Consider the following 13500-nt stretch of genomic DNA (forward strand, 5'->3'; position numbering starts at 1 on the left):
TTCCAAGCCGATCTACAAGGAAGCTTATCTCCTCACTGTATGACAGACCCAAGTCTTTTGTAATGTTATAGTTTTCAGGGCGATCACTGAACTTCGCCAGTCCCTTTGTAACTAGCTCTTGTTTAGTAAAGAACCTGGCAAAGTCTATTGTGCTCTGGTTACTACTAAGGTTAGTTGGAGGTGGGTGAAAGTCACGGTGACAGTGCGGTGGGTGATCATACCTGTATGGAGTCTCTGACTTAGGCCAGCCCATGTCATACCCTCTTGTAGGATAAGGTGGCTCTGCAGGTTGGACTGGAAGCTGGCTTCCTTGGTGTGCAGGGAAGTTAGCTGGAGTTTTGTCACATGGCTCTGTGCCCTCTTGTTTGTAGGACTGGGTTCCGAGTGTGACTCTTTCTTTTGGACGGTATGATTCCTCTCTGGCATAGGTGACATCTTCGGTTCCAGGGAATGGATCAGCATTGCTGTTTGGTCTGGAGTGTTGACGGACGTACTCTGAAGTGCGTCGTACAGGATCTTGCTGGCCAAGTTCTGGACTAAGCACACTGCGGTGACTTCCGGTTTTTGCGTATTCCATTGCTTCCAAGAACTCTGCTTCAGCTATGGCGGCTGCCGTTTCTTTCTCTACGGCGAGTTTCTTTAGCTTTGCATCTAAGAGGACCTTTTGCATGTCTATTGAAGCCTGTTGCTTTGTTTTCTCAGCCTCTAGCTGTGCCTTTTCTTCTTTCATCTTCATTTCTTGTTCGGCAAAGGCTGCTTTGACCTTCGCGGCTTCTGCCTTTGCACGGGCAATGGCAGCCGCATTGCTAACGGAAGACGACTTGGAGGAACCATCCCTCTCTGATCTTGTCTTGTAGCTTGATACTGTGCTTCACGACATGGTGTTGGTGAAGACACTTAACTGCGTGGAAACTACTATGCTGTGGAATGCCAGTCGCTGTGCTTAGGGAGCGGTCACAGTATGCAATCAAATGTGTCTGCATTGCTTGAAGCAGCTATCCCCTTGCAGCACTGGACTGTATAGAAGTGGCTGTGGTGTCCGTTTGCAGATATTGCGTGGACCGTAACAGACTTCTGTGTAGTCAGGTGTGCTTCTCTCGCTAGAAGTCGTTGTTTACTGTCCTGTTCTCACACATGTACCCCCGGGGTCTATATGGAGTTCAACAGGCACATATCACCATTCTACTAGTTAATAAGATGAGACTTGTTTCTGTAGTCTGTGGTTTTTATTAATCGGCAGTAGATAAGGTAAACTATAAGAAAATGAACATACAAGAACTGAATATACAGCACAATGTACACAAAATTTATGCAAAAACATTAATTAATCCCTTACCGACGATGCTTTAGTAAGAGACACACAATGTGCAGCTGCTCCTTCCATGAGGTGAAGGGAAAAAGGAAGAAGGAGCCTGTCTCTTTCCCAGAAAGCACTGTGAGCAGGAAGTGTGACCTAATGAATATGCATATTTTAAGAAGGCAGAAGATGCACTTACAGCTAAAGGTCACTAGATGGTGCTGAAGGCACACATATGAACACACATTAACAAACTATGCAATAGTTAGTGAAGGGAAGACAGTACAACTACAGAACTGACACTTCAGGAAAAAAAATCCGGTTCTTACCTCAGTGACATGTATCTTCCGTCAATGACGGCTCCTTGTTCCTTCTTACATATCTCCCCCCTTTGTTCAACCCTGAGGGGGTGAACACTTGCCAGACAGTGTACGCGGGACAGGGCATCCGTGTTTCCCTGTAACCTGCCTGCCCTGTGTTCCACGGAAAACTTAAAATTTTGCAAAGATAAGAACCACCTGGTGACCCGAGCATTCCTCTCTTTGGCCTGGCTCATCCATTTAAGAGGGAAGTGGTCGGTCACCAGACGGAACCTTCTCCTAAAAAGATAGTAGCGGAGAGACTCAAGTGCCCACTTGATGGCCAGGCACTCTCTCTTCACTATACTGCACCTAGTCTCGGCTGGGGTGAGATTCCGGCTGAGGAAGACAACGGGATGCTCCTCCCCATCAATATCTTGAGACAGTACAGCACCGAGACCTACCTCGGAGGCATCGGTCTGCACTATAAACTCCCTTTTGAAGTCGGGCGTCACCAAAACCGGGGACCCACACAGGGCCGACTTCAAAGCGGAGAAAGCCTTTTCCGCCTGCTGGTCACTGACTTGCGTTCCTTCAAAAGGCCTGTCAATGCTGCAGCGACTGTAGCAAAATTGGGGACAAACCTCATATAGTACCCCACCATACCCAGGAATGACTTTATTTGCCAAGTAGTGACAGGTCGGGGCCAATTCCTAATTGCCTCAATTTTGTTCACCTGAGGTTTGATCATTCCGCGCCCAATGACATACCCCAGGTACTTGGTCTCTTCTAACCCTATCAAGCACTTTTTTGGGTTAGCGGTTAAGCCAGCCTTCCTAAGGGAGTCCACTACAGCCTGTACTTTAGGTAAGTGACTTTCCCAGTCGGTGCTATGGATAACGATATCGCCCAGGTACGCCGAAGCGTATCGACGATGTGGACGGAGTACAGTATCCATTAGCCTTTGAAACGTGGCAGGAGCGCCATGTAGACCAAAGGGTAATACCTTGTACTGATACAGCCCCTCTGGCGTGACAAAAGCCGTTTTTTTCTTTGGCAGCCTCCGTCAAGGGTACCTGCCAGTACCCTTTGGTGAGGTCCAACACAGAAAAATACCGGGCTTGGCCCAACTTTTAAATAAGCTCATCCACTCGGGGCATGGGATACGCGTCAAACTTGGATACCTCATTAAATTTGCGGAAGTCATTACAGAACAGCAATGTCCCGTCTGGTTTGGGTATTAATACTATCGGACTGGCCCACCCACTTTTTGACTCTTCGATGACACCCAGTTGGAGCATTAGCTGCACTTCCTCCGTGATAGCTTGTCGCCGAGCCTCGGTAACCCGGCACGGTTTTAACCGGACTTTCGCCTGAGGCTCAGTGATAATGTCATGCCGGATTACGGACGTGCGTCCAGGGAGGTCTGAGAACACATCCCTGTTTAGAGGAGAGGCTGTCAGCAATTTTCACGGTAGCAGCCGCTTCTCCTGCTTTAGACCGAGGGGCCGAAACCACTTACCCTAGGAACCCTGGTCATGGGCTGTCTTCCGTACAGGTTTCCCTTTCCTTCCATGGCTTGAGCAGATTCACATGGAACACCTGCTGCGGCTTTCGCCTCCCTGGCTGGTGTACTTTGTAATCTACCTCTCCAATTTTTTCAAGTACCTCGTAGGGCCCCTGCCACCTAGCTAGGAACTTACTGTCTACAGTCGGTACCAGAACCAACACCCGATCACCCGGGTTAAAGTTTCGGACCCGAGCCTGCCGATTATAGACCCTACTTTGGGCTCGTTGCTCTGCCTCCATATGCTCCCTAACCAGAGGTAACACTGTTTCCATCTGTCCCTGCATCTGGGTGACGTACTCAACAACACTTTTGTGCGGTGTGGTTTGTTGTTCCCACGCCTCTTTGGCGACGTCCAATAAACCACGAGGGTGTCTGCCGTATAGCAGTTCGAAGGGCGAGAACCCGGTAGAAGCCTGGGGCACTGCGAACATGAGATAGGGCAGAAGAAAGTCCCAGTCCCTCCCATCCTTAGACACCGCTCTTTTCAACATATTTTTTAGCGTCTGGTTAAACCTACCAGGCTATCCGTTTGCGGATGATACACGGATGTCCGTAATTGTTTTATGTGGAGCAACTTACAGAGTTCCCTCATGATCTTGGACATAAATGGGGTCCCTTGGTCAGTTAGAACCTCCTTAGGCAGACCCACTCTAGAAAACATTTCCATTAACTCCTTAGCTATGAGTTTAGCTGACGTATGACGCAGTGGCACCACCTCCAAGTACCGCGTGGCGTAGTCAAGGATGACCAGGATGTGCTGGTGTCCTCTAGCTGACTTTGGTACTGGGCCTATGAGATCCATAGCGATCTGCTTGAATGGAACCTCAATAAATCGGGAGAGGGACCAGGGGACTACGGAAATGTGGCTGGAGGCTGGTTATCTGGCAGGTTGGGCAAGACTTGCAATACTCTTCTACCTCTCTGAATATACTGGGCCAGGAGAACCTCTGTAGAATCCGGTCTTGCATTTTCTGCTGGCCCAGGTGTCCCCCAAGAACATGTTGGTGGGCTAAATCCAACACAAACTTGCGATACGCCTTGGGCACCACCAGCTGTTCAATATGCTCACCCCGTAGTTGATTTACTGGGTACAGCATCTCCTGTTAAACCACAAAATGGGGGAACATAGACTCGACCCCCGGTTGTTGCGGCTCACCCTCAACCACTACTACATTTTCCCAGGCTCAAGATAGAGTTGGGTCCTGGTACTGTGCTGTACCAAAATTATCTCCGGAAAATTTGAGGTCTGCCAACTCCGGACCCAGCGGCAAGTATTCCACGTCTCCTACCATCACACTTAGCGGGGTTGTCTCTCCTTCCTCCACCGAAGTGGCGGTCACCCCTAACGCTGGCCCTTCGGACTCAGGTTCCCAGGGTTCTGGTCTCCCCCCTGAGCCGGGCCACTCTGCTAGGGTTACATCTGTCTCACGTGTATTGGTGACTTTCCTATCCGGCCAGAGTGCCGGGGAAGTCTCTCCCAATTATTAACTCATAAGGTAGCCCTGTGGTGACAGCCACCTCATGAGTCAACCTGCCGGCCACCGATTTTACACAAACCAATGCGGTGCGATAGTCCTTTAAGTCCCCATGGATACAGACTATGCCGACCTTTCGGCCAGTATACTCAGCAGGCTGCACCAGGGCAGCTCTTACCAGGGACACCAGGCTCCCTGAATCCAGCAGTCCCACCACCAGAGTGCCCCCCCACTTCCACCTGGCACAGGTGGCTATTGTCCATAGTCTCGGAGGTTCCTGTGGCACACAACTTTCTGGCATATAATGAGTGGGGGTAGCCATAGTTGGTGTCCATGGGCTCCCCCCGATGGGGACAGTCGGCCCTTATGTGTCCAGGCTCCTGACGCCAGCAGACCACCGGGGTTGGGTCTGCAGGGAGTAGATCCCGGGCGGGTCTAGCTGGCACTGGCCGTCGGGTCTGGGGTGGAGTTTTCCGGGGTTTTACTGGCCCCCTCCCAAAAGAACCCCCCTGTAGATTTCTGGTGGCCTCGTAGCGCTCGACCAGGTCGACCATCTCCAGGGCATTACCCGGAGACACCGGGCCGATCCAGGGCTGGAGAGGGTACGGCAAAGCCCTCCAGAACACATCTGCCAGCAGACGGTCCAGCATAGCCGTGGGAGTCAAAACGTCAGGCTGCAGCCATTTTTGCAACCGGTGTAACAGTTCATAGTACTGTGGTCTAGCAGGTTCAGCCGGGTTAAATTCCCACTGATGCACCCGCTGGGCCCGGACCAACACATTCACCCCCAGTCTCGCCAGGATCTCACCTTTTACGGTCAGGTAGTCGGCTGCTTGATCATCAGGGAGATCAAAGAAAACTTGCTGGGGTCCAGACGCCAGGAACGGAGCGACGACCTCAGCCCACTGGTCTCAGGGTAACTTTTCTCTCACAGCCACCTTTTCGAATACCGCTAAATAGGTCTCGACGTCATCAGATGGGGTCATCTTTGGGATCGCTGCACGGACAGCTTTCCGGGCATCGTGGATGTTGTGGGACGCTCCTGCAGCTTGCAACGCCATCACATGTTGCAATAGTAGCTGGTTAGTTTCCTGCTGCTGCTTGTTAGCCTCCGGCTGCTGGAAGTTAGCCTCCACGAGGGCATTCACGACCACCTCCATTTTGTCAGGGGACACGGGTCACAACCTTGCTGGCTTGATATAGGACATAAACTTGTGCCAGGGAAAACAAAAACTTTTCAGCCTTCAGGCCTGCCTCACTGCTTCTGCCCGCATCCTCCATTAAATGTGGGGATTTGCTCTGGTAGGCAGGGTAAGCGGACGCAGTACAGAGGCAAAAACAAGGATTTAAATCAAAGTTCAGTGTTTTATTCACATAATAGGAAAAACAAGCAAAAAGTAACGATGTTCAGTTTTGGTGCTTCTTCACACCACACAAAGTCCATAGTGCACAAAACCTTCACCTGGACAGTAGATTTCTACCCACAGTCCACAGCAGGCTTTAGAGGCCTGTTTGCCCCCCAGCACACGGCTCTCACAGCTCCACAGCTTCACAGCTTCTCTGTCATGGAGGATAATCCACCCCAGCTGAACGTGCTGGCTGGATTTTTATATCGGTTACACGTATCTTCAGTCAATGACGGCTCCTTGTTCCTTCTTACAATACACACTATATACTGTATTATTATACTCTAGTCACATTCAAAGCTGAATGAAAAGGGGTTGTCTCACTTCAGCAAATAGCATTTATTATGTAGAGAAAGTTAATACAAGGCACTTACTAATATAATGTGATTGCCCATATTGCCTTCTTTGCTGGCTGGATTCATTTTTCCATTACATAATACACTGCTCATTTCCTTAGTTACGACCACCCTGCAATCCATCTATTGCTTGCATACTATAAAAAAGCACTAGCTTATGTGTGCTCCCACTGTCCAGGCCACCAGAGAGGCATTTTTTCCTACAGTGTGCAAACATGACCACTGCTGCTGCATTGCAGACTGGTCATAATCATGGAAACGAGCAGTGTATAATGTGATGGAAAAATGAATCCAGCCAGCAAAGGAAGCAATATGGGTAAAAACAATACATTACAAAGTGCTTTGTATTAAATTTCTCTAAATGATAAATGCCACTTGCTTAAGTGAGATAACTAGGGGTGCACCGAAATTCCGGCGGCCGAAAATATCGGCCGAAAATGGGCCTAATCCATTTCGGCCGATATTGGTACATATCGGCAGAAAATATGGTTGGTTATATACGTTCTGGCGGCCGGCCGGCGGCGCCCCTCATGCTGTGCCTCCTAAACGCTTGCCGCTCTAAAGAATCTCCGGCTCAGTGCTGCGCAGCCTGCTGTGTCTGCTCTGTGCTACTGCTGTTGTTAGTGTAGCGTGGCCGAGCTCTGTTCGTTCCGCGGTACAGGAGCTTTTGTTTCCTGTACCCGGCCGGACTGACAGGAAGTGCTCACTTAGTGTGCACTTCCTTTCAGTCCGGCCGGGTACAAGAAACAAATGCTCCTGTACCGCGGACCGAACAGAGCTCGGCCACGCTACACAGGCTACACTAGAGGTGACAAGGGAGGGGGAGGGGGGTGTAAAATGAGAGTGACAAGGGGGTGTGTAAAATGAGAGTGACAAGGGGGGGGGGTGTAAAATGAGAGTGACAAGGGAGGGGGGTAGAATGAGAGTGACAAGGGAGGGGGGGTAGAATGAGAGTGACAAGGGAGGGGGGGAGTAGAATGAGAGTGACAAGGGGGGGGTAGAATGAGAGTGACAAGGGAGGGGGTAGAATGAGAGTGACAAGGGGGGGTAGAATGAGAGTGACAAGGGAGGGGGTAGAATGAGAGTGACAAGGGAGGGGGGGTAGAATAAGAGTGACAAGGGAGGGGGGGAAATGAGAGTGACAAGGGAGGGAGGGGGGGGAAGAGAGTGACAAAGGAGGGAGGGGGGGGGAAGAGAGTGACAAAGGAGGGAGGGGGAGAGTGACAAGGGAGAGGGGGGGAGAGTGACATTTTTTTTAAAATAACCACTTTGGGTGGCATTGTGTGTATAATATCTATGTATCTGTTTAACTTTATATTTTAATTCACTTTCCTTTTTTTTTACTTAAAAAAAGTATTTTAAAAGTATTTGGGCAAAAAGGCAGTTTCGGTTTTCGGTCAAGGGCATCCTGAATTTTCGGTTTCGGACCAGAATTTTCATTTCGGTGCACCCCTAGAGATAACCCCTTTAATGTCCCTTTACATAGGACGATATTACAGCAGATAGCCTGGAAGGAAGTATACCTTTCAGACAGTCTGCAGATCGCTGGTGGAGGAGACCTCCAGAGTATGGGGAGAAGTGATCGCTAATGCCTGTAGCTGGCCAGCTAAGACCTGTCCTAGGTTGCTAATATAGCTTATATGTTTATACAGCTATTCCTGCCAATAACCTTAATACAGTTCTTATGTTTGTGTGTTAAAGACAAAAGCAGAGTGTTTTACGGTGACTTCATGTTTCGATGTCATATAACTGTTATATATATTGTGTTCACAGAAGCAGAAAAGATAATATGCCTTTAAGATTCATTATATAATGTAAGGTAAGCTCAATGACACAGCAGAAACAACAGAAAGCATAGATTTAAACTGTTGTTGATGGGCAGGAGTCTTGACCAATCACAGCCAGCCTCACACACAGCAAGAGTTTTGACCAATCACAGCCACCCTCACACACATCCTGTGTGGGAAATTCCCCTAGCAGGAGCTGCTAGAATCATTACACCAGAGGAGAGAAGCTGAACAAACATTCACTCCACTAAGAGCTGTGTTTTATGGTAGCAAGAGGCCAAAATAGGTATTTAAAACAGTTTTATAATGTTCTTACTGTTAATATAGTGATTAGAACGGTATACTGAACTGGTTATATGTATGTATGCTTACAGTTCCACCAATTGCAAACTACAAAGTTCACAATTGCAACCATTCAAATTCCATATTGCAATCCAAATTGCATACAACCGTAACAGATCATACTCAACCAATCTGCAAATAGTTACTGCTAACAGCATACTGCAAATTGCGACCAAATTCAGCAATTAGAACTATAAGTTAGACCTCAGATATACCTCTCAGAGAGATCATAAAGTGCTTAAATAACTTAAAGTGAGAGTACAGATACTCAAGAGAGAAATATATCCACCATTCTATGTTGAATAACAAGATTGAACAGTTGAACCAGCATCTTATGCATACCGCCATTTTGTGATATCTTTTCAACACATATTTTGTTCATGGACTATCTGCTGCGGAGGCGGCAGTGTTATATGAAGAAAAGTTGAAGTTAACAAGAAGTTATTTCAAGCATTTGGTGTGCTCCTTAAACCTACTGTTTCCATAGAATGGCGCTAGAGGAATTACAAAGTAATAGACAGTCTGGTTAGACTAAAAGTCAGAGATATCAAGATTTTTCTAATTCCAAAGCGCAAAGGGAGCTTCATAGTGCTGAGCCTGCCACAATGCCATCGCTCTTCCCCATGCTGACTCGTTGTTTGCCATCAGGAGATCATGTTTACACAGCACAATCTGCTGCCAGTAAACGATCATTTTTGCGTGCGTACAAATGATCGGATTACCCGATGAACATTGACTTCAGCAGATCTGTAGGCAGACGCCTATGCAAATGCCACAGAGGTTCTCATTAATATAATAATAATTATATAATAATTTAGAAAGCAGAAAGAAAATTGCTTTATGGCAGCCCCATGGGCCATAGACACAATGGACTAAAGGGGACCTTATTGACTTCTATGGTAGAGGTTTTTAGGCATACTCTGTGGCCTATGCAGAGGTCTTTGTGTAAGGAAAGAATAGATAAGATTTGATATCACCTACTGTGAATGGTGGATCCTGTCTTATCTATAGGTGATATCTCCTTATCATTACAGGCAGGATTAGCAGGTAACTGCAATAACGTGATCTGTACAGACCAAGAAGTGGCGCCAATTATTAGGCTTAGTGGCCAGCGCAAAAACTGCGGAATTTTTGGGGTTTTGTTTAAATATAATTATTAACATGGAAAATTAAAAATAACGTCATCAAAAATTGTTTTAAAAAATGTTTAACATAAAAACTTGATTTAAACAATAGGTCATTTTCTGATGACCCCTTCCCTTTAAGAACAGGCAATCAGGCAAGATAGCCTCCCCATAATCATGTTCAGAAATAAAATAACCTGCACTCAGAGAATAAAAACTGATTCCAATTGCCTGCAGGGTCTTCTGGCACGGAAGGCTGAGTAACATGTTAAGGCTACTTTTACACTAGCAGCAGCCTTCTCCGGCAGGGGGGCGGGCCGGAGTTCCGGCGGCAACATGGCAAACATGCCGATAGGCGGCCGGAATAAAACTACGACGTGTATGTGAGTGCACGGTGGGCTGATGGGGATGGTAGTCGTACTCACAGTTTTGCAGCTCCCTGAGTCGGCGTGCAGTGATGGGAAAGACAGCACTAAATCCTACGGGGCACTCTCTATTGCAGGGATCACCAGCCAGATGGTGGTCGAAGTGCCCTTGATGGTAGTGGGTGTTTATGGTGCTTTTGCAGCTGGGCCCCTGGTTGTTTGTGACACCAGCACCTGTGGGTGCAATTAGATGATGTAGAATAAGGAGATCGAGTTTCTTAACAAACTCCCAGTACTTTATAGTGTGGCGCAAGAATATTTGAATTGCGAATATTTATCGCAAATATCGCAAATTTGCTAATATTTTGAATATAGTGCTACATATTAGTTTTTTGAATATTCATAATTTTTTTAAATCTGAGGTTATGATTCCTCCCTGCTTAAGTTGCTTGTCAAGCAACCTAAGCAGGGAGGAATCATGACTTCAGATGGTTAAAAATGATGAATATTCAAAAAAATGAATATACCGTAAAGCACCATATTCAATATAGTGCTATATATTCGTATTTTAGAATATTCGTCATTTTTTTCCATCTGAAGTGAACACTGTTATATAATATAGTGCATTACTACCACTATAGGTATAGCAGTGGTACTATACACCCAAAAATTAGTGAATTTCACCCTAAAATGTCAATGACAAAGTAGTGAAATGATATAAAATAAAACACGTACAAAAAAAATATGGATTTATGAGGTGGAGGTCCATATGGAGTAGAAGTTTGAGGAGGCGGTGGACGTAGCAGAGTAGGTGGAAGCAGCGGTGGAGGAGGACAAGATAGCCAATACAGGTTTTTGGTTTTAATTTAATTTTGTAAAATTAAGGTACACTCCAAAAGAGTGTGTATTATCCAAAATACAAATATGAGCAAATGCGCTGCAGTATATATACATATATATATATATATATATATATAACAATAGCTGCTTAGTGACGGTATACATGTCTATTCTGGACAAGGTACGGACAAGTCCTGAGGGATCCATGCCTGGTTCATTTTAATGAACGTAAGCTTGTCCACATTGGCTGTGGACAGGCGGCTGCGCTTGTCTGTGATGACGCCCCTTGCCGGGCTAAACACACGTTCAGATAATACACTGGCTGCAGGGCAGGCCAGCAACTCCAAGGCGTAAAGGGCAAGCTCAGGCCATGTGCCCAATTTGGAGACCCAGAAGTTAAAGGGGGCAGACCCGTCATTCAGTACGTGTAGGCGTGTGCACACATACTGCTCCACCATGTTGGTGAAATGCTGCCTCCTGCTAAGACGTTCCATATCAGCTGGTGGTGCTGGTTGTTGTGGCGTGCAGACAAAGCTTTTCCACATTTTGGCCATGCTAACCCTGCCTTCTGAGGTGCTGGCGGTGCCCCAGCTGCGTTGGCTAGCTCTTCCTTGCCCTCTGCCTTCGCCTTGTGCTTCCACTGTGCCCCTGCTGTCAGGTGGGAATGCCACCAGCAGCGCGTCTACCAACGTGTGCTTGTACTCATGCTTCTTACGATCACGCTCCAGTGACGGAATTAAGGACGGTGCATTTTCTTTGTAACGGGGATCCAGCAGCGTGGCCACCCAGTAATCAGCACAAGTTAGAATGTGGGCAACTCGGCGGTCGTTGCGGAGACACTGCAGCATGTAATCGCTCATGTGTGCCAGGCTGCACAGAGACAACGAAAAGCTGTCCTCTGTGGGAAGTGTATCGTCTGTGTCCCCTGTATCCCCCCATCCACGCACCAGTGATGGCCATGAGCTGGTCTGGGTGCCACCCTGCTGTGAACATGGTTCCTCCTCCTCCATCTCCTCATCCTCCACCTCCTCATCCTCCAGAACTGTGCCCTGGCTGGACAATTGTGTACCTTGGGTTTGTGGGTGCAGGAACCCACCCTCGGAACCACTTGTGAATGACTGGCCGGAAACCCTACGAAATGATCCCTCTTCCTCCTCCTCCTGTGCCACATCCTCTTCCATCATCGCCAGGAGCGTTTTTTCAAGGAGGCATAGAAGTGGGATGGTAACTCTGAGAACGGCGTTATAGGCACTGGCCATGTTGGTGAAGTACTTGAAACAGCGCAACAAGGAACACAGGAGGAACACAGGTCTCGCATGGAGGCCCAGTCATTGGTGGTGAAGTGGTGCTGTTCCGCCGAGTGACTCACCCGTGCATGCTGCAGCTGAAACCCCACTATCACCTGCTGCTGCTCGCACTGTCTGGCCAGCATGTGCAAGGTGGAGTTCCACCTTGTGGGCACGTCGCATATGAGGCGGTGAGCGGGAAAGCCGAAGTTACGCTGTAGCGCTGACAGGCGAGCAGCAGCAGGGTGAGAACGCCGAAAGCGCGCACAGACGGCCCGCACTTTATGCAGCAGCTCTGACGTATCGGGGTAAGTTTTAAGGAATCTCTGCAGAACCAAATTCAGCACATGCGCCAGGCAAGGGATGTGTGCCAAACCAGCAAGTCCCAGAGCTGCTACGAGATTTCGCCCATTATCACACACCACCAGGCTTGAGGCTGACTGGCACAAACCACTCATCGTTCTGTTGTTCAAGGCCCGTCCATAGCTCCTGTGCGGTGTGGGGTTTGTCCCCCAAACAGATAAGTTTTAAAACTGCCTGCTGTCGTTTACCCCTGGCTGTGCTGAATTGGGCGGTGAAGGTGTTACACTGACCGGATGAGGAGCTGGTAGAGGATGAAGAAGCAGAGTAGGAGGAGGAAGCAACAGGAGGCAAACTGAAGTGCCCTGCAATCCTCGGTGGTGGAAGGACATGCTCCAAACTGCTATCCGCCTCAGGCCCACCCGCCACTGCATTTACCCAGTGTGCTGTTATGGACATATAACGGCCCTGACCGTGCTTACTGGTCCACGTATCCATAGTCAGGTGCACTTTGTCACAGATTGCGTTGCGCAGTGCACGCCTGATTTTGTCCCCTACTTGGTTGTGCAGGGAAGGAATGGCTCGCCTTGAAAAGTAGTGGCTGCTGGGCACGCCGTACTGTGGGACAGCCACCGCCATAAGGCCTTTAAAACTATCCGTCTCCACCAGACGGAATGACAGCATTTCAAAGGCCAGTAATTCAGAAATGCTGGCATTCAAGGCTAGGGATCGCGGGTAGGTAGGGGGGTACTTCCTCTTCCTCTCCAACGTTTGGGATATGGAGAGCTGAATGCTTCTGTGGGACATTGTGGAGATGCTTGGTGACCCAGGTGTTGGTGTTGCTGGCAGATCCTCTGTTTGCGGGGTGCCAGGTGGATGAAGAGGTCTCGACTGCAGCAGAAGAGGAAGCAGGAGGAGCCAGAGACCTTTCTTGGTTTTTGAGGTGTCTACTCCACTGCAGCTCGTGCTTTGCACTTAAATGCCTGGTCATGCAGGTTGTGCTCAGGTTGAGAACGTTTATGCCTTGCTTCAGGCTCTGATTGACCAGCGTGC

The 13500-nt window shown here is 48.3% G+C and overlaps 1 protein-coding gene across 1 annotated transcript in view; it reads left to right on the plus strand.

The window, feature by feature from the left end:
- The first annotated feature begins 791 nt into the window (after positions 1 to 791).
- LOC122926123 (estradiol 17 beta-dehydrogenase 5-like) overlaps positions 792 to 13500 on the plus strand; it is a 31265-nt gene continuing 18556 nt past the window's right edge. The window contains exon 1 of the mRNA XM_044277506.1: positions 792 to 853. Coding sequence (XP_044133441.1) covers positions 792 to 853 — 62 coding nt within the window. The remainder of the gene's footprint in view (positions 854 to 13500) is intronic.

This window comes from Bufo gargarizans, chromosome 2 (genome assembly GCF_014858855.1).
Source record: "Bufo gargarizans isolate SCDJY-AF-19 chromosome 2, ASM1485885v1, whole genome shotgun sequence".
NCBI classification, from domain to species: Eukaryota; Metazoa; Chordata; class Amphibia; order Anura; family Bufonidae; genus Bufo; species Bufo gargarizans.